This window comes from Schistocerca nitens, chromosome 11 (assembly GCF_023898315.1).
Source record: "Schistocerca nitens isolate TAMUIC-IGC-003100 chromosome 11, iqSchNite1.1, whole genome shotgun sequence".
Classification (NCBI taxonomy): domain Eukaryota; kingdom Metazoa; phylum Arthropoda; class Insecta; order Orthoptera; family Acrididae; genus Schistocerca; species Schistocerca nitens.
Window position 1 is genome coordinate 117,565,742 of NC_064624.1, and position 24,297 is coordinate 117,590,038.

The following is a 24,297-nucleotide window of genomic DNA, read 5'->3' on the forward strand; positions in this document are numbered from 1 at the left end:
CTCTGCAGCGGAGTGTGCGCCGATATGAAACTTCCTGGCAGGTTCGCAGGAGAGCTTCTGTAAAGTTTGGAAGGTAGGAGACGAGATACTGGCAGAAGTAAAGCTGTGGGACCGGGCGTGAGTCGTGCTTCGGTAGCTCAGATGGTAGAGTACTTGCCCGCGAAAGGCAAAGGTCCCGAGTTTGAGTCTCGGTCGGGCACACAGTTTTAATCTGCCAGGAAGTTTCAGACTACTGGGTTTCATACTTGTCGCCGACATCTACACTCTGCATACCACGGTGAGGTGCATGACAGAGGGCACGTCCCATTGTATCAGTTATTAGGGTTTCTTCCTGTCCGATTCACATATCTAGCAAGGGAAGAATGGCTGTTTGAATGCCTCTGTGTGTGTGTGCAGTAATTATTCTAATCTTATCCTCATGATCCCTGTGTGAGTGATATATAGTGGGTTATACACTCCTGGAAATGGAAAAAAGAACACATTGACACCGGTGTGTCAGACCCACCATACTTGCTCCGGACACTGCGAGAGAGCTGTACAAGCAATGATCACACGCACGGCACAGCGGACACACCAGGAACCGCGGTGTTGGCCGTCCAATGGCGCTAGCTGCGCAGCATTTGTGCACCGCCGCCGTCAGTGTCAGCCAGTTTGCCGTGGCATACGGAGCTCCATCGCAGTCTTTAACACTGGTAGCATGCCGCGACAGCGTGGACGTGAACCGTATGTGCAGTTGACGGACTTTGAGCGAGGGCGTATAGTGGGCATGCGGGAGGCCGGGTGGACGTACCGCCGAATTGCTCAACACGTGGGGCGTGAGGTCTCCACAGTACATCGATGTTGTCGCCAGTGGTCGGCGGAAGGTGCACGTGCCCGTCGACCTGGGACCGGACCGCAGCGACGCATGGATGCACGCCAAGACCGTAGGATCCTACGCAGTGCCGTAGGGGACCGCACCGCCACTTCCCAGCAAATTAGGGACACTGTTGCTCCTGGGGTATCGGCGAGGACCATTCGCAACCGTCTCCATGAAGCTGGGCTACGGTCCCGCACACCGTTAGGCCGTCTTCCGCTCACGCCCCAACATCGTGCAGCCCGCCTCCAGTGGTGTCGCGACAGGCGTGAATGGAGGGACGAATGGAGACGTGTCGTCTTCAGCGATGAGAGTCGCTTCTGCCTTGGTGCCAATGATGGTCGTATGCGTGTTTGGCGCCGTGCAGGTGAGCGCCACAATCAGGACTGCATACGACCGAGGCACACAGGGCCAACACCCGGCATCATGTTGTGGGGAGCGATCTCCTACACTGGCCGTACACCACTGGTGATCGTCGAGGGGACACTGAATAGTGCACGGTACATCCAAACCATCATCGAACCCATCGTTCTACCATTCCTAGACCGGCAAGGGAACTTGCTGTTCCAACAGGACAATGCACGTCCGCATGTATCCCGTGCCACCCAACGTGCTCTAGAAGGTGTAAGTCAACTACCCTGGCCAGCAAGATCTCCGGATCTGTCCCCCATTGAGCATGTTTGGGACTGGATGAAGTGTCGTCTCACGCGGTCTGCACGTCCGGCACGAACGCTGGTCCAACTGAGGCGCCAGGTGGAAATGGCATGGCAAGCCGTTCCACAGGACTACATCCAGCATCTCTACGATCGTCTCCATGGGAGAATAGCAGCCTGCATTGCTGCGAAAGGTGGATATACACTGTACTAGTGCCGACATTGTGCATGCTCTGTTGCCTGTGTCTATGTGCCTGTGGTTCTGTCAGTGTGATCATGTGATGTATCTGACCCCAGGAATGTGTCAATAAAGTTTCCCCTTCCTGGGACAATGAATTCACGGTGTTCTTATTTCAATTTGCAGGAGTGTAGTATGTCCCTAGAGTAATCATTTAAAGGCGGTTCTTGAAACATTCTTAATAGACTTTCTAGGGATAGTTTACATATATCTTCAAGAGTCTGCCACTTCAGTTCCTTGTGTATCTCTGTGCCACACTCCCGTGGATTAAAAAATCTGTGACCATTCGTGCTGCCCTTCTCTGTATACATTCATTATCCCTTGTTAGTCCTCTGTGGTACAAGTCCCACACACGCGATCAATATTCTAGAACCAGTTGCACGAGTGATTTGCAAGCAATCTCCTTTGTAGACTGATTGCGCTTTCCCAGGATCCTGCCACCTGCGTTACCCGTGACTGAACCTATGTGACCATTCCATTTCATATCCGTACAAAGTGTTGCTCCCAGGTATTTGTATGAGCTAACTGATTCCCAACAGTGACGTATTGATATTATAGTCATAGAATACTAAGTTTTCTTCAGTTTGTGAAGTGCAAAATTTTACATTTCTGAACATTTAAAGCAAGTTCCCCAATCTTTGCATCACTTTGAAATCTTATCAAGATCTGACTGAATATTTATGAAGTTTCTTTCAGACAGTACTTCAACATAGGTAACTGCAGCTTCTGCAAAAAGTCTGATGTTACTATTAATTTTGCCTACTGACCAAGTGGCGGCAGGGGGCATACGCACAAAAGGATTTGACTTTTACGAGCTTTTGGAGCCAGTGGCATTACATTATATGATCAATAATTGATTATTTTCGTTGTTATATTGTCTGCAATGTCATTAATGTACAACACAAACAGCAAGGGTCCCAACAGACTTCCCTGGGGCATACCCGAAGTTACTTCTACATCTGATGATAATTCTCCTTCCGAGATAATATGCTGTGTCCTCCCTATAAAATGTCCTCAATCCAGTCATAAATTTTACTTGACACCCCATACAATTGTTCTTTTGATAATTATAAACAATAACAATCATTCTTAACCACTTTACCCATTGAACGCTGTGTATGAAAATTTGTAATTGCATATCTAAATTCCCGTATAAAATTGCATAATGTTGAATTTTTTTTAAAAAAAACAATAATACCTAAGCCGTTTGTAAGATGGCTGTATGGATAAAACCAAAAACCGTTAAAAAAAGATAGAAAAGAAAAGAAAAAATGGGACAGATAATTGACTGACAGTTTTTTTCCCCCACTTTCAGATACCTGGCCAGTCAGATGAAGTTGTACCACTTACATCGATCCAGATATTTGTCAAAGAAGAGCAATTTGTAAGTATTCTGAAATGTTGACTGTCAAGTATGCACTGTAGTAAAGTTAATATTGACTGAATTCTGTCATATTGAGAACATGGATGAAACAGTCTGTTTTATGAGGGAAAAAGCTTTCAGTAGCAAAGATCACAGAAGTTAGTCTGTATTGAGGACTATAGGTGTCAACAGTTGTAGTTGTCATCTTCTCGTCTTAAAAAATTTCTTTGATGAAACGTGCCATTATGAATTTGTAACTTCTGGACAAAACGCAGCACATTATACATAGGTTTGTCAAAAACAAAACCATTTACAGTTATAAAGCACCTTGTGCACATGAGCATGCTCGCATACATAGCACACACAGAGGCAACAAAATCTTAAGACATACAGTATACAGTAAACTGCAGTTGCACCATATACTTCGGCTGAGGTGGATCTACGATGTGTGGAACATTTCTGCAAACATAAACAGATGTACAAAATGTGAATTTTACTGTATATCAAGTGCTTCAAGAATTAACAAGCCTCTGCGTGCACTATGTATGCAAATGCGCCCGTGTGCACGAGGTGCTTTTTAACTGTAAATGGTTTAATTTTTGACAATATTATGTATAGTGTGCTGCATTTTATCCAGTGCAATGACAGTGTGGCATAAGGTACAAACTCACACTGGAAAGCATTTTATAACAAACCTTTTTTGAAGACCAGAAGATGACAGAACAGTTGAAACCAGTTGTCCACGATAAAGACTAATTTATGTGATCTTGGGTATTTGAAAGTTTTTCTCAAGAAATGAATATTACTTCTGTTCCGTTTAGCTATCGCAGAGAAGGTGTATGGATGCAGTTTCATATCATACTTGCTACAGTGAAACACTGAAGTTGAAACGAGGTTGCTGGATAGATGCAGGGTGTATATACCCCAGGCTAACTGGGAAATCCGGGGAGAACACAGGCATCTTTTAGATTTATGATAATTTGTCATTGTTTTAGTTTCCAGTTAAAGTTTTATAATTTTGACTGGTAAGAACTGATATTCTTAATAAAAATTTTACTTTGGCCCACTACTGCAGAATAATATTGCAGAAAGAAAACATAAACGAGAGAATAATGCCAAAATAAAAATTTTAGTTGCAAAGAAAGTATGCCATTTACTACAAAACAAACTGCGCACACAAGCATCTGGCAACAGTGAAATGTGTTGAAGGCTTTAGGATGAAGACTGTGTTATATTTTGTAACAGCAAACTGCTTTCAATAAGTATGATGTCACAACAGTTTACTCTTATAACAGGTCACGGGAAAATATTGAGGATGGTGGTTTGAGAAGCGTCACTTTATGTTATATGTTAGAATGTGTGATTAATTTCTTAAATCACAGTGTATTTGACTCTCACTCAAAACTTAATGCTTTGAGGAACAGCTGTGTAGAAAAATTGCGAACCCAGAAGACCAGCCATTTATGCCATCTTTTAAAACTTTCCAGCATATTTGTGTTTGATGTATGTTGGAAGGTAACGCATTAAAAAAGACCAAGCTTCAGGATTGGTTTTTCATATCTATTTTATTTCTGTCATACCGTGTTTACTCGAATCTAAGCCGCACCCGAATCTAAGCCGCACCTGAAAAATGAGACTCGAAATCAAGAGAAAAAAAATTTCCCGAATCTAAGCCGCACCTGAAATTTGAGACTCAAAATTCAAGGGGAGAGAAAAGTTTTAGGCCGCATCTCCAAATCGAAACAAAGTTGCTCCATTGTAATATGAGAGACAATTTAGATCGAATGAATGACGATACAGCTACAGTAGTTTGGTTTGAGTCATAAGCTTAGCAGTTAAGCTTTACCAGGTAGCCATTGCTATGCGTCAGGCTCTCCATCTGTATTTACACGGGTACCCTTCCTTTTTCACGTGCTTCGTCTGGTTTGAATTGATTGCTTATTTTTCTTTGATCTGATAAGCGCCGTTTTCTTTGTTATAGGTGTTTACGTCACTCTAAGCTGAAAATGCATTACTGTTCTGTGTCGTACATTGTTTGTCGCATTCTGATAGTGCGTGTTTACGGACTGTCGCTGCTCGCGGCATGGCTTGCTTTTGTGCATGCTACCGCCGCTTACAATTAAAAAAAAAAAAAAAAGATAGGAATGTTCTCATAAGCGAAACAATGACAAGAGACTGCTATTTGTTGTTACTTACACTGCTGCTTTCTTTGATAATGATCAACAAGAACCAAATAATAGACTGTTCTGAATGAGAGTTTAGCGAAAATTTTTCTCCGTTTGAAAATCTTTGCAGGCGCTCTTAGTACATTACATTCTGCACAGAAATTAGTCATTTTAGATTTAAAAATCTAGTCAATTGCCGTGCTTCATTTCTGACTGTATCACTATTATGCATAAGAATAATATGAATATAAACATGACATGATATGTATATTCTTCCACGTTTGCTGTTGTCTCACTCTAGTTCCGTAGTTTATTAGGCAGGCGGGATTTAAATGAGATAGCAGCAAACACGAAACAATACATGGCAAAATGTTTACATTCGTATTATTCTTATGGTGAAGAGAATACTTCATAAAAGTTCCTATTAGCAACCATCTCTTCTCACAGATACGAAAAAATTCAGAATGTAGAGTTGGCCATATTGACAAACATCCCAAACAGTCTTGCCAGTCGGATTTTCGTAGTACATTGAAATGCTGCTACATTCGAAGTTGAACAATACATAATTTGTATTTGATTCGTTGGATAATGTATGAAAATGCAGTGGTCGAAACTCAGGGTGGAGAAAAAAGCTCGTCTTCCACCTTTTTTTTTTTAAATTTATTTACTGACGCAGAGGTTTTGATGCCAGTATCTATCTTTGTGCCTACAAAGCATGCCTGTGTAGCGCTATATATATTAGACAGCAGAAGTTAGTTGTGCCGGCACCCACCAACATTTTTCGAAATTCCGCTTCCTTTGCACTCGATTCTAAGCCGCAGGTGGTTTTTTGGATTACAAAAACCGGAAAAAAAGTGCGGCTTAGATTCGAGTAAATTACAGATCATGCAATATCAATGGCAAAATGTATAATTATCCTTCGAAAAAAGTCTGAGGTGAATTCTTGAGCAATTTCACATATTTCCAGAATGAGATTTTCACTCTGCAGCGGAGTGTGCGCTGATATGAAACTTCCTGGCAGATTAAAACTGTGTGCCCGACCGAGACTCGAAAGGCAAAGGTCCCGAGTTCGAGTCTTGGTCGGGCACACAATTTTAATCTGCCAGGAAGTTTCATATCAGCACACACTCCGCTGCAGAGTGAAAATCTCATTCTGGAAACATCCCCCAGGCTGTGGCTAAGCCATGTCTCAGCTATATCCTTTCTTTCAGGAGTGCTAGTTCTGCAAGGTTCGCAGGAGAGCTTCTGTAAAGTTTGGAAGGTAGGAGACGAGATACTGGCAGAAGTAAAGCTGTGGGTACCGGGCGTGAGTCGTGCTTCAGTAGCTCAGTTGGTAGAGCACTTGCCCGCGAAAGGCAAAGGTCCCGAGTTTGAGTCTCGGTCGGGCACACAGTTTTAATCTGCCAGGAAGTTTCAATTTCACATATAATTGGCTTTTCTATGGAAAAGTCGAAGTGCTCGACAGAACATTTATTCAGCCAGCTAACCCGCAAAAAATTTCGTGCAGAGCAGTGAAACTTGTAATTGTGCTTGTTAGGAATATTCAGCTGCTGCAATTTAAGCTATGCTTTTAGGATCCTCCCTAACCACAACTTGAGAAAAGAACAGTAAAAAACTTGATAACCAGTATATCATAGGTGAAAGCTTAGCTTTTCATGTAGCTATACTGAATGTATATTAATTTAAACCATTAACTTTTCCTATTTGTGTGTTCGTGCTACTTAACAGTGATGTCTCTATTGGTCGACTACATCACAAGTCCTGTGCTCTAAATATCTGCTGTCATTGCCTGGGTAGTACTGTAACATGAGCTATGACTGGCTGACAAAAGATCATCACAATCTCATTTTCAGTGCTTTGAAAGCTGCTATGCCTTAATTGGTGGAATTCATATTTATGCTTTCATAATTTGAAAATACGCCATGTACACGATGCTGCGCATCAAAGATTTTTCCAAAACACATTATTTTTTTGCTGGGTTTCGTTTCATAAAATACCGGGAAGTTCTACGCTGGTATATAATACCTTTACAATTCAAAGGATTTGTAAGTTTTACAGCTCCAAGGGAAAGTATATTGTCACTTAATATGGAAAAAGTTTATTCTAGCCCGGGAGAAAAATGTATTTTTAACTGGGAAATCGGGAGAAAAACACGGGATTTTTTTTTCTTGTCCAGGTCCGTACCTCGAGACAACATTACCCCAGAATTACAGAGATGTTTGACAGAACCAGTCATTATAAAATTATTGCATGTGGTGTGCAAGATACGAGACAAACTGTCAGTTTAATAATTCACAAAACTTCCTGGCAGATCAAAACTGTGTGCTGGCCAGGACTCTAACCAGAGATCTTTGCCATTCGTGGGCAAGTGCTGCACCAACTGAGCTACCCAAGCATGACTCGTGACCCGTTCTCAGAGCTTTACTTCTGCCATTATATCTCCTGCCGTCCAAACTTCACAGAAGTTCTCCTTCAAAACCTGTGGCACTATCACTCCTGGAAGAAAGGGTATTGCAGAGACATGGTTCCTTCCTCAGGAAGTTACATAACAGTGCACACTCCACTGCAGAGTGAAAATTTGTTCTGGTTAATAATTCATGATATTGTCACTAATAATTTACAGAAGAATGGAAAAATTGGTAAAAGCTGATCCCAGGGAAGATATGTATGGGTTGTGGAGAAATGTAGGAGTACGTGAGGAAAAAATGACCCTGTGACTTATATTAGAAGATGGGTTAAAGATAGGGAAACCTGGATTTAAAGCATTGGAAATTCATAGAATGCTTTTGACAAGTTGACTGGAATACACTCTTAGAAATTCTGAAAGTAACAGGGATAAGTTATACTGACCAAACAGGTATCTGCAACTATTACAAAAACTAGATGGCAGTCATAAAGAGTTGAACAACGTGAGAGGCAGGCAGTGGTTGGTAATGGAATGAGGCAGGATTGTAGCCTATCCCCGATGTGTTTCAGTATGTATGTAGAGTGTGCAGTAAAGGCAAACAAGGAGAAATTCTTAAAGGAAATTAAAGTTCAGGAAGAAGAAAGAAAACCTGGGGTTTGCCGAAGACATTGTAATTTCATCAGAGTCGACAAATGAGTTGGAGGAGCAGATTTGTCGAATGTCTTCGACAGAGGCTGTAAGATGAACATCACTGAAGGTAAAACAAGGTCAGTGGAAGGTAGATGAATCGTGATGTTGAGGGAGTTAGATTAGGAAATGAAATAATGTGTTTTTCTGTCTGGACAACCAAATAGCTGATTATGGTCAGTGAGGGACAATATAAAATGCAGATTGTTAGTAGCAAGAGAAGTGTTTTGAGAAAAGAGAAATTTGTTAACATCAAAATAAAAATATAAGTGTTTGGAAGCCCTTTCCGAGGGTATTTGTCTGGTGTGTAGACTGGTACCGAAATAAAACACGGTTGATAAACAGTTCAGACAAGAAGCGAGTAGAAATGTTTGAAATGTGGTGCTGTTTAAGAATGCTGGAGATCGGGCGGATAGATAGAATAACTAATCAAACTGGGGAGAAAAGAAATTTGTGGCTCAGTTTCACTAAAAGAAGGGTATGGTTAATAATACACATACTGAGCAATCATCAATTTGGTAATGGAAAGTAACAGGGGGGGGGGGGGTGTTAGGAATTGGAGAGGATGACCAAGGTTTGACTACTGCAAGCAGGTTCTAATGGATATAGGTTGCAGTATCATGCATAGATAAAGAGCCTTGCTCAGAGTGGACTAGCATGGGGATTTGCATCAAACCAACCTTTAGACTGATGACTACATCATCATCAACAACAATACACTTAATATTGAGGAAATTTAGAAACCACACATTATAATAATGTTAGATTCTTCTTTTTATTTTTGTTTCGCCCGATTATGAGAAATGTTAAATCAATCACTTTTTAATATTCTGTGTCTTTCTATTAGCAGCTCAGTATTGTTTCATTCTTTTGATCTTGCTTTCCTATCTTCTTCAGAGATGTGGATGTTTGTTTGGTTTTGACACCCCCCCCCCCCCCCCCCCCTCTCTCTCTCTCTCTCTCTCTCTCTCTCTCTCTCTCTCTCTCTCTCTCTCTCTCTCTCTCCTTTTCCTCCTCTCTCTCTCTCTCTTTTTCTTTTCAGTTTTAGTTTTGAACATAATTCTTGTGATTTGGAGTTCTCATGAGTCCGTTTCCATTTCACTAGACCATTTTTTTCCTGCAGAAGTAGTCATAATTTTTTCAGTTGATCTATTTTGGTTGTTTCTGAAGATGTATCCATAAAAATCAATAAATCAATTCTTTTTGTCCTAATTTTCTGAGAGTTTTTCGGTAGTTTGGTAAAGGGTTTCATTTTTGGTGTGGATTAGTTGTTGTGAAATCTATGGTCAAGAATTGTTTGTAATATCTTTGTTTCTTCTGTCTCCAGTCTTTCAAGTGGGCCACGGTTGGTGGTTGACAGTGTTTTGGCTGCATACAGTGCTTCTGGTTAGATTAATGCACTGTTAAAATGTCTCATTTTTGCATTCCATGACTTTTTGTTGTATGCGTTTTTTGTGAGATAGAAGGCCAGTTCAGCTTTACTTCTTCTAATTTCCATTGCCTTTTTCCTCGAGCTCAGTCCAGTTGATGCAGTCTCCAAGGTGTTGGAGTTCTTTGATTATCTATACTTTTGTTCTCCCACTTTATGTTTTGGTGGTTTTTTTATGTTTGTCATGACATTGGTCTTTTTGAAGGTTTTGAGACCTGTTTTTTGTACTTGTTTTTCTGTTTGAGAGTCTGTTTTTTGTGTTCATTGCAGTTCTCAGCTAGTAGTGCTATATGTCTGCAAAGAGTAGATAGTAGGCTTTGATGCCTTTTGTTTTGTGCTCCTAGGCAGATTCCACTATGGATCTCTGTGTTGCAGCCCTGACCACTTTTTCTTGGGAGCAGTTAACTAACAGTGGGGGAGTCTATCTCCTTAGCTTACACCAGTTTTTATCTCAAAAGGGTTAGAGTGTTCTCCCATGAATTTGGCTTTTGAATGTGTGGTGGTAAGGGTTTCTGTGATGGGATTTATATTTTTTGTTATCTGTTGTGTTGTTGTTGTTGTTGTTGTTGTTGCTGCATTCTTTTACTATAGAGATGAGGAAGTCTCGGCCTGTTAAGTTGCGAGTTGCGTGATTTTAAAAAGTCAGTGGCTGTCATAACATATCAGTTTGGTCTTGATTTTTGGTAGAGCATGAGATTTTTGAGGTTTAGGGTTTATTCTGGGCAGGCACTTCCTTTCCTGAAGCCAACTTTTTGTACTTCAAGTTAATTGTCTAACTGGGAATTTGGTCTGTTTCGTAAGACTTTAGGGAATATTTTGTATGTTATGTCTAGGGGTGAGGTCCCTCCATAGTTCTGATATGCTTGGGCCACTTTCTTATGGAGTGGGTGGTCGAGGGCCGTCTTCCATTCATTAGGGGTTTTTCATGTATTCATATTTCTTCAAAGATGTTGTGGTGAGTGTCTGTGGCATTTTTTCCCCAAAGTTTAGCTTCATTTGGTCTTCTCTGAAACCTTATAGTTTTTGAGATTTGAAATGACTGCAATTCCTCAGTGGTGAGTGATTCAGAGTTAGGGTTGGTTGTTGAGGTCTTCAAGACCACTTTTTGTGTGTTCTTCATAGTTGAGATGGTTTCGTAAATATTCTACCTGTGTTTGCAATTATCTCTTTTGTTGGGGCAATATTTGCACTTTTGTCTTCAGTTTCCAAGTTCAGTGGGCTGTATTTGGTTATTTTGTTTAAAAGTCTTATAAAAGTTCCTTGTGTTTTTTTCTATGAAGTTCAGTGACTAACATTTGTTTTCCACTTGCAGATAAATGACCAAGTAGATGAAGCAGCCATACTCTCACCGGTCCAGATATTCCTCAAAGAAGAGGAAGGTGTAAGTATTTCTGAAATACTGACTGTCAGTTATGCACTGAAGTAATGAGATAACTGGTAATTGTATTTCATGTACATTTTATGATAAATGTGAAATAGACACGAATTCTGCTTCATAATGTGAAATTAGATGTTAGATGCTATTTTGTAGTGAATTATATCCAGATGTGAACTATTTTATGAGAGATAGTTTGAAATAGCTTTATTTCTGCATATACAAGGGCTATCCACAAAGTACATTACGTTTTGGAATTAAAAATAAATAAAGTATTGGAATTTTTTTTATTATATACAGATGAAAGCCACACTTAAATACTACTTTTCTACATAGTTGCCATTTAAATTAAGGCACTTATCGTAGCGATGGACGAGCTCGGAAATTACTTCGTCGTAAAATTCGGTCGCCTGCGCCTTCAACCACGTGGTTACCTCTTCTTGAAGCTGTGCGTCGTCACCAAAACGCTGCACAGCCAACCACTTCTTCATTGCTGGGAATAAGTGGAAGTCGCTCGATGCCGGGTCGGGACTGTACGGCGGATGAGGAAACGACTCCCACTTAAAAGATTCGAGAACTTCACGAGTGGCATTTGCCGTGTGGGCCCGGGCGTTGTCGTGAATCGGCAAGATCTTTGAGCCCGACTTTCCCTTGCGCTTGTTTTGTATTGCTCTTCTGAGGTTGTGCAGAGTTTGGCAATACCTTTGAGAGTTTATTGTAGTGCCTCTTTCCAGGAAATCCACAAAAATCACACCTTTTCTGTCCCAAAAGAGGTAACCACGTGGTTGAAGGCGCAGGCGGCCGAATTTTACGTCGAAGGAATTTCCAAGCTCGTCCATCGCTACAATAAGTGCCTTAATTTAAATGGCAACTATGTAGAAAAGTAGTATTTAACTGTGGCTTTCATCTGTATATAATAAAAAAAAATTCCAATACTTTATTAATTTTTAATTCCAAAACGTAATGTACTTTGTGGATAGCCCTCGTAAATATTGAAAATAACCAGCTTTTGGTTACTGGTATTGTACATTTCCCGGCGAAGCCCAATTTGGAAAGATAATGTGCTTAAGAACTTTTTAGCATAATGAAAATGTACAAATCCAACAACATATCAATGCACTCAATGATCTGATGTCAAGCCAGTTGTGGGCAGTTGAATGATCTGTTTAAGATACGTGCTGTGTAATACAATGTAGTACTCAGCTGTGGGACCTAGTATTTTATAATAAAGAAATGTGTACATTTGTTTGTTAAAAAAGTGGACGTTTCTAAAGTGGCAAATTAGGTGGTGGATGTTTTGAGCAGTGGTTGTATTGAATGCTGCTAGATGTCAGGCCTGCACTGAGTTGTTAACAATAGTCCGCTAACATCAATGAGCAATTGAGCTGCAGCTTTCCCCCCAATGAAGAAGATTATTATTATTATTATTATTATTATTATTATTATTATTATTTTGTTTGATTTGTGGGGCACTGAACTGCAAGTTATCAGCACGTGTACAAATTCCCAACCTTTGCTCATTCCAAACTCGTCACATTCATGAATGGTGATGAAATGATGGGGACAACACAAACACCCAGTCATCTCGAGGCAGGTGAAAAAACGCTAGAAGAGATGTGTGATCCCTTTGACAATACTTTAGGGTGCTGCCATGTGAAAGGGAGGCAGGGTTTGTTTCCTGCACCACTCTTCTGCCCTCTGGCAGTCAAAATTCTAGTTTGTTTACACTTGTGGCCATCTGTCACTATAGCCTATAGTGAAAGTACAATGAAATGAACACCCTTAGCTGCTTAGAGGCGTCGACATACGTCAACGGAGACAGATGAAAATGTGTGCCCCGACCGGGACTCGAACCCGGGATCTCCTGCTTACGTGGCAGACACTCTATCCATCTGAGCCACCGAGGACACACAGGATAGTGTGACTGCAGGGATTTATCTCTGGCACGCCTCATGCGAAACCCACATTCTCGACGTATTGTCCCGCACTACATACGTAGTACCCCCGCCCATTATACTCATTACTCGCGGCACGTTGCCGGTTCCTGTAAGAGTTCGGGCACTGTTTGTGCATTCGCACAGAAGAAGAAGATGGTCAAGTGGCCCGTGAGCCTCAACTATATATATACTAAGATGGTATCTGTATATACTAAGATGGTATATACTAAGATGGTATCTGGTATCTTAGTGTATATATATAGCCTATAGTGTCTGCACTCTGTGCTATAGCAATTGGAAAACAAGATTTGTAACGTTTTTCGACTGCCGAAATTCTTCTCCTAATGTTAACATAGCGTTATATATTCAGTTCTGTTTCTACGCTAACTGCCTTGTCTGTTCTGTCTGTAGCATTGTAAAGCATGGGTCAAACTGCTATGAATGCCCACAAAAGATTTGAATTAATAGTTTTTAGATTTTGTTATCAAATTGGGCGGGGAAGATAAGTAATGTCCAGAAACACCTTAAATTAGAGACGCATTCAGTTCAAAAGCAGGAAAATGCCGCAACTTTTCAACATAACAATCATTTTGAATGTTTAAATACAGTCAGATGAAAAAAGCAAAGGCTATTTTGGAAGAAAAAGGTGTTGGAAGTTTTTGCAAAAGCAAACATCATGGTCACAAAGTTCCCAGTCAGCACCTTTCTGTAGCAGTCGGTTTCAAAGAACTAAGGCTTTTGTTTGTTTTCACTCGTGTGACAATCTTTGAGATAGGCGCTTCTAATCATTAAAAGAAATATGAATCTCAACAAAAATAGATGTGAATTTTGCAAAAAATATATGAGAATTTTGCCAAAATAGAGGCTACATTTTCCAGTCCCTGTGTAGTGTAATTCCAGTACGGGGGGGGGGGGGTACATAAGGAAGTTTGGGCCTGGCCAAGAGTCGTGCACAGATAGCCTAAACAGTTAAGGTGACCGCTCGTGTAAAGCAGGAAACCTAGCTTCCAGTTCCAGTATGGCACAAATTCTAATTGTCTTTATTCCATTATACAGCTGATGGTTGTCCATATTTGCAGCTGCAAGTATGTTTTGTGTATTCCATGTGGGCTGTAGTCACCACAGTGCTTGTTCTTTTGGGCACACATGCGTGTCCGACGGAACATTGCATCGTACTTTTAACAACACGGGCACTGCAATATCATATAATGTCTGTGTTTATACAGTGTCTGCATCATCACAATATAATGCTTTTCAAACTCGCATGCCTGAAAGCTGTGGATTAACATTGTGAAATAAATATACTTCTTGCATATTTTCATCAATGTCAGCAGTTTGTCACACATGAAAATTTGTGTCGGACCAAGACTTGAACTTCAATTTTCCGCTCATTACGAGCGCTCACCTTAACCGCTTCAGCTCTCCGAATGTTCCTCTGGGACTGATCTGGACTTCCATATACTGTGCAGTCACATCCTGTACGCTTGCACAATTTGCGATCCTCGCACAGGGAGACAAATGTTATACTGTCATTTTAGCCCGTCATCGGCGCATATTTGCAATATGTTAACTTTTTCACAACAGTATATTATTGTATATAAAGTAGTTGTCAGTTAGCTCCCACCGGCAATACACGAATGGAACCTGTACCGGTTTTGCCGGCTCCAACCCTGTTGCCAATTCCACTTTGTGAATCGTTGTGCCTACTGGTACTCGAGTAGCAAATGTATTTTAATGCAAAATTGTTGTCTAAATTAAGAAAAAATGTAACCTTGGCCGTAATGACCAGTAAGAGCACTACTGGGGTCTAGATCGTAGTCAACTTAGAGAATTTTTATGTGGTTTTTGTAGGAAATATAGACATCAAACTTAATACTCGTTACGAGTTAAATGTTGACAAAATTGCAAAACGATGCCATCCTTGAGGATTACACACGAGGGTCTATAGACGACTTACGCTGCGGCTGTGGCGCGATCCCTACCGAGGGATATTTGGTGATGACTAGCGACTGGATTATACGAATTTTCGTGCTGCATATGCATTTGCATATTTGGCTCCTTTTCTCCGGTTGTTGCATATTTTAACTAAAAACTGGCGACGATGCATATTTTCACTCTTATGTTTACAGTATTTTAAAAATTGAGACAGGTGGTCTCTAGCTTGATCTACCGTATTTAATTGAATCTAAGCCGCACTTTTTTTCCGGTTTTTGTAATCCAAAAATCCGCCTGCGGCTTAGAATTGAGTGCAAAGCAAGCGGAAGTTCTTAAAAATGTCGGTAGGTGCCGCCACAACTAACTTCTGCCGTCAAATATATGTAGCGCTACACAGGCATGCTTTGCAGGCAAAAAGATAAATACTGGCGCCAAAACCTCTGCGTCAGTAAATAAATTTAAAAAAATGTTGGAAGAGGAGCTTTGTTTCTCCGTCCCGAGTTTCGACCACTGCATTTTCATACATTATCCAACGAAGTAAATACAAATTCCATATTGTTCATCTTCAAATGTAGCAGCATTTCAATGTACTACGAAAATCCGACTGGCAAGACTGTTTGGGACGTTTGTCAATATGGCCAACTGTACATTCTGAATTTTTTCCTACCTGTGAGAAGAGATGGTTGCTAATAGGAACTTTTATGAATTGTGAATCACATGCAGTATTCTCTTCACCATCAGATTAATATGAATATAAACATTTTGCCATGTATTCTTTCATGTTTGCTGCTCTCTTATTTAAATCCTGTCTGCCTAATAAACTACGAAACTAGAGTGAGACAACAGCAAACGCGGAAGAATATACATATCGTGTCATGTTTATATTCGTATTATTCTTATGCCTAATAGTGATACAGTCAGAAATGAAGCACAGCAATTGACTAGAGTTTTAAATCTAAGATGACTCTAATTTCTGTGCAAAATGTAATGTACTAAAGAGGCATCTGCAAAGATTTTCAAACGGAGAAAAATTTTCACGAAACTCTCGTTCAGAACATCTTCTATCATACGCAGTCTATCATATGGTTCTTGATCATTATCAAAGAAAGCAGCAGTGTAAGTAACAACAAATAGCAGTCTCTTGCCATTGTTTTGCTAATGAGATGATTCCTCTCTCTTTTTTTTTATTGTAAGCGGCGGTAGCGTGCACAAAAGCAAGTCATGCCGCGAGTGGCGACGGGCCGTAAACACTCATTATCAGAATGCGACAAACAGTGCATGACACAGTACAGTAATGCATTTTTAGCTTAGAGTGACGTAAATACCTATGACAAAGAGAACGGCACATATCAGATCAAAGAAAAATAAGCAATCGATTCAAACCAGACGAAGCACGTGAAAAAGGAAGGGTACCCATATAAATACGGACAGAGCGCCTGACGCATAGCAATGGCTACTTGGTAAAGCTTAACTGCTAAGTTCACGACTCAAACGAAACTACTGTAGCTGTATCGTCATTCATTAGACCTAATTTGTGTCTCATATTACAATGGACCAACTTTGTTTCGATTTGGAGGTGCGGCCTAAAACTTTTCTCTCCCCTTGAATTTTGAGTCTCAAATTTCAAGTGCGGCTTAGATTCGGGAGATTTTTGTTTCCTTGATTTCGAGTGTCATTTTTCAGGTGCGGCTTAGATTCAAGTGCGGCTTAGATTCGAGTAAATATGGTAAAAACTGGCGACGATGCATGTTTTCACTCTATGTTTACAGTATTTTAAAAATTGAGACGGGTGGTCTCTAGCTCGATCTAGTTTTTATGTCTCACAGATTGATCGCACTTAAAACCGCAAGTGATAGCTAACCGAAAGGCCACTGCCTAGCGAAATCATTACAGAATGGGAACAGGAAGAGGCGTACAGAGTCAATGCTCCTGTGCCTGTGCTCCCGGTTAATCCCCCCACACTGTCCCAACGTATGCGTTCGCAACAAATAAATTAAATTACGCAAGCTTTTAGTCGCGCATCCGTTGTTTCAGTTTACCTCTCTGCTTGCTTGTACACAGTTGAACATGTTAATGATGTGTAGTGTATAAAGTGTTGTGCGCCATACCACCCGAAAAAAGAAATGTTGTTTCGTGGATAGCTGACCGTCCCGGAACATTTACGTATGACAAAATTGTTTTATGTTGTCAAGTTTGTGAGAAAAATGTTTCGTGCAAATAAAAGTTTCAATTACATCAGCATGTTCAGACAAATCTTCATATCGCAGGAATGCAGAAGAAAGTACGATGGCAAAAACTTCTGACGACAGCAAATTGCAGTAGCAGGAACTTGTTCGAAGGTAACCAAAAAAGTTGATTTAACATGGATCTGTGTGAAGCATTCATTGCAAGCAATATTCTGTTTCACAGACTTAAAAACTCTATCTTCAAATGCTTCCGGCACAAATATTACTTAAATCGATATACCACACGAATCGACATTGCGTAAAAGTTACATACCGACAATTTACGGAAATGTTCTGGAAGAAATATGCAGTGAACTCGAGGAAAGCATTATCTGCATTTCAGTTGACGTAACTACACACACTTGTGGCTGTTGGTGCAAATTTAATTTTTGATGCTGTAAAAGATGAGCCTCCTCCTTCCTATTTAGTGGCCTGCAAAGAACTTGAAAAAGTAAATCATTCTATGATCGCCAGATTTGTGGATGCGGGTATTAGAAAAATATTTCCAGAATCTTCTGCAGATGAAAGGGTGTTTGTGTTAATTTTAGATGCTGCTCCCGATATGATCAAAACAGGAAGAGCCCTCCCAAGTACGTTATTCCAATTTGATTCACGTGACGTGCTTCGCTCATTGAGTACATCGCCGTGCTGAAGTAGTACATTCCATGTTTGTGAATGTAAATAAACTGAAGTCATTCACAAAGAAAGTGTTTCTAAAGGCTACTGCTCGCATCAAGGCCTACAAAGAAAAACTACCAAAGGTGCCTTTACCTCCCAAATCAGTCGCAACTCATTGGGGTATGTGGGTTGAAGCTGTGTTGTTTTACAGTGAAAATTTTGAGGCCATTAGAGGGTTAGTAAATGACTTCAGTAGTGCAGAGGCTTTGGCAGTTGCCAGTGCAAGGAAGGTTTTAATGATTCCGATATTAAAAAACACACATTGCTGTGATTAGCACTCATTTTCCCATACACCTGCAAGTATTGAAAAGCTTGATACTCAAGGTTTGGCGTTGACTGAATCTATTCAGTTAATGAATAAAATTATTCTAGTGAGCTGCTCATTGCCAGAGATATTTCCAAGAAAACTTGAAGAAAAGTTTGAAAACATTTTGAACAATAACCCAGGCTTTGAATCCTTGTGCCAAATTGATAGTTTTATTAATGGGACGGGTGAACTTTTACCAGGAGCAATGTGCCAACATAGCACCTAAATTCAAATACTGCCCAGTTACCACAGTTGATGTAGAACAGTCCTTTTCTGCTTATAAAAATGTTTTGAGTGATCAAAGACACAGTCTTACTACCAAACATTTGGAACAGTACTTGGTTGCTTATGTTTACAGAAGTAGAAAAATGGAAAATAAATTATAAATGTGCTTTGGTCCATTAGTATTAATTAAAAGTTAATGCTATTCAAAAAATTCATGATTGTATTTTGTTTTTTAAACAAAATATTACAGAGTTTTTGATCATGCCCCTCTGCTTGCAATATATCTCGAAGTTAATCCTGTACATATTGATTGTTTTGATGTGACTCACTCACATTGCACCCTCTTGTTACCGACAACAATAGCAAAGAATGAACAATACTTGAAACACAGTATGCATCCCATTTTGCAAAGTTTTAGAAAATAATCCCAGAAAGGCCCCCCCTTCCTTACCTCTACCAGAAAGTATTCCAGGTGTGAATTTGAGATATAATGCACGCAGTAACTACCATGTTTTTTTATTGTTTGGTCTTGCATATTTTGACACTTTTCATGCATTTTTAAGCATTTTGCATGCATATTTTAAGGTTTTTATGATGCATATAATTTGGTCTCTAGTGATTACAAAGACACAAGAATAGCATTTTAGTGCAGTTTTGAAAAGATTGTAAGCTTTCATCAACCTGAAGGTGGGTTTGAACAGCACAGTCCTACTCAAGGCCATATACCATTGCCCTCCTCTGACCTTTTAACTCATTCAACTATTTGCTTATAGGGCTATCTACAGTTTAATGTCAACTCCAAACTGTGATGGAACTTGCCATTTTTCACAATAACAGATCTATCAGGAGGTGAAAGAAGTGATAAATGACAAATAAAAACCTGTAGCAACCTCAGCTCTTGCACCACTTCCCACCTATCTGTCAGCAATGTGGCGAACGACCGACAGTGGAAAGACGGTGTACTCCAGCAGTCAGTACCCCATTACCTGCCGTGGCGTGAGCATCAGTGTGTGTGCGGTTAATGGATGTGCATTACGTAAAATAGCAAGCGGGACTACGGTATTACATGTGGTATCAGTTGCTTATCTTGTTGCTGTGCTGACTAATAAAACATCATTATCTCGAAGTGTAGTGTAATGTTTGAGTACCGTATTTACTCGAATCTAAGCCGCACTTTTTTTCCAGTTTTTGTGATCCAAAAACACGCCTGCGGCTTAGAATCGAGTGCAAAGTAAACGGAAGTTTTGAAAAATGTTGATAGGTGCCGCTACAACTAACTTCTGCCTTCGAATATATGTACCGCTACACAGGGATGCTTTGCAGGCACAAAGATAAATACTGGCACCAAAACCTCTGCGTCAGCAAATAAATTAAAAGAAACGGTAGAAGAATGTATTCTTTCGTGTTTGCTGCTATCTCATTTAAATCCTGTCTGCCTAATAAACTACGAAACTAGAATGAGACAACAACAAACGCGGAAGAATATACGTATCATATCATGTTGATATTCGTATTATTCTTATGCTGAATAGTGATACAGTCAGAAATTAAGCACGGCAACTGACTAGATTTTTAAATCTAAGATGACTCTAATTTCTGTGCAGAATGTAATGTGCTAAAGAGGCATCTGCAAAGATTTTCAAACGGAGAAAAATGTTCGCTACACTCTAGTTCAGAACATCTTCTATCATACGCAGTCTATTATTTGGTTCTTGTTGATCATTATCAAAGAAAGCAGCAGTGTAAGTAACAACAAATAGCAGTCTCTTGATTTTGTTTCGCTTATGAGAACATTCCTCTCTTTTTTTTATTGTAAGTGGCGGTAGCACGCACAAAAGAGAGCCATGCCACGAGCGGCTACAGGTCGTAAACACTCATTATCAGAATGCGACAAACAATGCATGACACAGTACAATAATGCATTTTCAGCTTAGAGTGACGCAAACACCTGTAACAAAGAGAACGGCACTTATCAGATCAAAGAAAAATAAGCAATCGATTCAAACCAGACGAAGCACGTGAAAAAGGAAGGGTACCTGTATAAATACGGACAGAGCACCTGACACATAGCAATGGCTACTTGATAAATCTGAACTGTTAAGCTTACGACTCGAACCAAACTACTGTAGCTGTATCTTTATCCTTTGGACCTAAATTGTGTCTCATGTTACAATGGGACAACTTTGTTTCGATTTGGAGGTGCAGTCTAAAATTTTTCTCTCGCCTTGAATTTCGAGTCTAAAATTTCAGTTGCGGTTTAGATTAGGGAAAATTTTTTTTACTTGATTTTGAGTCTCATTTTTCAGGTGCGGCTTAGATTCGAGTAAATATGGTAGCTGCAAAGGTGTGTCTCATACTGGCATGCTCCCAGCTATATAATGTATTTACTTGAGTGTAAGACTCCCCTGAATATAAAATGGCCCCCATTTTTTCTTTTTTTTTTTCTTTTTTTTAAGAAAAAGAAAGAGGCTCTTTGATAAAAATTTATTTTTAACAGTGTCTGATTAATTAAAATTACAAACTGTTTTACTGACATAAAGTATCTGCCAAAAAGATAACCTTATAACTATTCTAAACTTTTGTCATTTATTGATTGTCTAAATTTTGGTAACAATTGGAGAAATAAAATAAAAAAAAAAGGAAATGGTTTACATTAATTTTTGGACTGTTTTCTTTTCTACCTTTTATGCTTACAAACCCTGTAGTGTGTGCTACCACTATTTTGAGTCATTACCATCATCATCCTAACAGCACAGCCATGAAATTTATACCTCCATTGTCACAAACATATGGCTGTTTCTTCTGAGGTTGTTGCTATAGTGGAATTTGAGAACACAGCTGCTTTTTTTTGAATACATATCAGATGTCACCACTATCCTGACATGAGGATGTTACAATGTCTCTTGCTTCCAAACATGTCAACTCCCATCCCCCCCCCCTCCCCCCACTCTGTGTAGAACCAGCTGATATACCCTCCTTTTATTCTTGTCATATGTCATGGAGAGTGTTGACAACATTGCAGCAAGAAACACGTAAATACACAACTTGGCTATATTTAGACTTTTACTGTCTCATGCAGAAATTAATACTATTGAATACCATTGTTGAGTATTTGTCCAATTTTGAAGTCAGTTCAATTCTGACTGCAAATGCATTTAGGCAAACTCCAGTTTAAACACAGTAGATGTTCATACCCTGAAGAGCCAAAGAAACTGATATAGGGATGCATATTCAACAAATACAGACATTTGTAAACAGACAGAGTACGGCGCTGCAGTCGGCATTGCCCTTACAAGACAACAAATGTCTGTCGCAGTTGTTAGATCAGTTACTGCTGCTACAATGGCAGGTTATCGAGATTTAAATGAGTTTGAACATGATGTTATAGTTGGCGCATGAGTGATGGGACACAGCATCTCTGAGGTAGCGATGCAGTGTGGATTTTCCTGCACGATCATTTCACGAGTGTACCGTGAATAACAGAATCTGGTAAAACATCAAATCTCTGACATCACAATAGCCTAAAAAGACCCTACAAGAACAGGACCAGCAACAACTGAAGAGAATCTTTCAGTATGACAGAAGTGCTACCTTTCCACAAATTGCTGCAGATTTCAGTGCTGGGCCATCAACAAATGCCAGCGTGTGAACCATTCAACGAAACATTATCGATATGAGCTTTCGGAGCCAAAGGCCCACTCGTGTACCCTTGATGACTGCATGACACAAAACTTTACGCCTTGCTTGGACCCGTCAACACCAACGTTGGACTTTTGATGACTGGAAACATGTTGCCTGGTCGGACAAGTCTCGTTTCAAGTTGTATCGAGCGAATGGACAACCTTATGAATCCACGGATCCTGCATGTTGGCAGGAGACTGTTTAAGCTCGTGGAGGCTCTGTAATGGTGTGGGGCATGTGCAGTTGGAGTGATACAGGACCCCTGTTAAGTCGAGATACGACTGTGACAGGTGACACATACGTAAGTATCCTGTCCGAGCACCTGCATTCATTCGTGTCCATTGTGGATACCGACAGACTGGGCAATTCCAGCGGATCAATAGGAGACAATTCCAGCAGGATAATGCGACATCCAACATGCCTAGAATTGCTACAGAGTGGCTCCAGAAACACTCTTATGAGTTTAAACACTTCCGCCAGCCACCCCGTGCATGATCATTATTGAGCATATCTGGGACACCTTGCAACATGCTATTCAGAAGAGCTCCACCCCTTCATACTCTTACGGATATATGGGCAGCCCTGCAGGATTCATGGTATCAGTTCCCTCCAGCACTACTTCAGACATTAGTAGAATCCATGCCATGTTGTGTTGCGACCCTTCTGTGTGCTCGCAGGGACCTTACACAATATTTGGCAGGTGTACCAGTTTCTTTGGCTACCCGCCAGGGTAGCCGAAAGCGCTAACGCGCTGCTTCCTGGACTCGGGTGGGCACACCGGCCCCGGATCGAATCCGCCCAGCGGATTAACGACGAGGGCCGATGTGCCGCCAGCCTGGACGTGGTTTTTAGGCGGTTTTCCACATTCCGCCAGGTGAATACCGGGCTGGTCCCCACATTCCGCCTCAGTTACACGGCTCGCAGACATCTGCACACATTCGCACTATTCCATGGATTACACTCGACGCAGACAGTCGGGGTACACTAAAGTGCGCGTCATTTATGTTGGCGGCCAAGTTTAGGTTCGTTCTGCGCATCTGACGTCACAAAACACAGTCAGCCAATGAACAGAGAACGACGTTGCCAGATCTCGTCTGCAGTGCAGAGCATGGACGAGTGTCTTCAGTTTTAGAAACGTTCAGTCATAAATAAAGTCCATAGCGTATACTTTCCGTATGGTCGATTTTAGTTGCCACAATGTTGAGAATGAAATGTGGACAAGATACCTAAATTTCATATAAAATTTACTGTATAACAATATCTCATTTAATTTAAGTACCACATAGGTGTCGTATGTAATACTGAGAAATATTCCGTCTTTCGCGAAGTTTTATTTACACCGGACGCGTTTGGCTTTATTTTAAAGCACTTCAATCAATGAAAGGTATGGCACATACACAATGGTACTCATGTTCTCTTTCTTGTTTTTGTTCCACAGTCGCAGTTTTACCAATGGTACTGAAATATATTCCTCTTCTGCAACTGTACTGAAATATATTCCTCTTCTGCAACTGTAATAAGCGACTTATTTAGACCAGACGCGTTTCTCTCTTTTGAAGCATCGTCAGTGGACAGTATTTTGTCTCCTCCATTGCCAAGTCACCTTTCGTAGTTTTGTGCTGCGGTAACACAATATTCAACGTTTGTGTTGGCTGATCAGTGTTTTAGCAAATCAATGATGTTTGTGTGTGCCACACACAAAATTTATATTTGACATAGCTCAGAGCACTTCACTGATGGACGGCATATTCAAGTCCTAATGTTTTTGTAAGTCCACAGTTTTGTTTAATGTATTTTGTCTACTTCCTTTTGATTGATTGAAGTGCTTTAAAATAAAGCCAAACGTGCTCAGTGTAAATAAAACTTTTGTTACAGTCGCGAAAGACGGAATATTTCTCAATATTACATACGACACCTATGTGGTACTTGAATGAGCTATTGTTATACAGTAAATTTTATATGAAATTTAGGTATCTTGTCCACATTTCATTATCAACATTGTGGCAACTAAAATCGACCATACGGAAAGTATACTCTATGGACTTTTACCTCTGCAAACTCTTCAAAATTTCGTGCAATGGTTTACTACTTTTAATGCTGCATAATAACTGCGTTGAACATCGAAACAAAATTAAGTCA

The 24,297-nt window shown here is 40.3% G+C and overlaps 1 protein-coding gene and 1 non-coding gene across 3 annotated transcripts in view; one reads left to right on the forward strand and one right to left on the reverse strand.

Annotated features, from left to right (window-relative positions):
* LOC126213182 (uncharacterized) overlaps positions 1–24,297 on the forward strand; it is a 222,561-nt gene that overhangs the window by 23,229 nt on the left and 175,035 nt on the right. The window contains exons 2-3 of one of the 2 annotated variants that reach the window (XM_049940810.1): positions 3,060–3,128; positions 11,108–11,176. In XM_049940810.1, the coding sequence (XP_049796767.1) occupies positions 3,060–3,128; positions 11,108–11,176 (138 nt within the window). The remainder of the gene's footprint in view (positions 1–3,059; positions 3,129–11,107; positions 11,177–24,297) is intronic. The other variant, XM_049940811.1, reaches the window with a different exon arrangement.
* Positions 13,004–13,077, reverse strand: Trnat-cgu (transfer RNA threonine (anticodon CGU)). Its single transcript has one exon. It is a non-coding gene; the product is annotated as a tRNA-Thr (tRNA).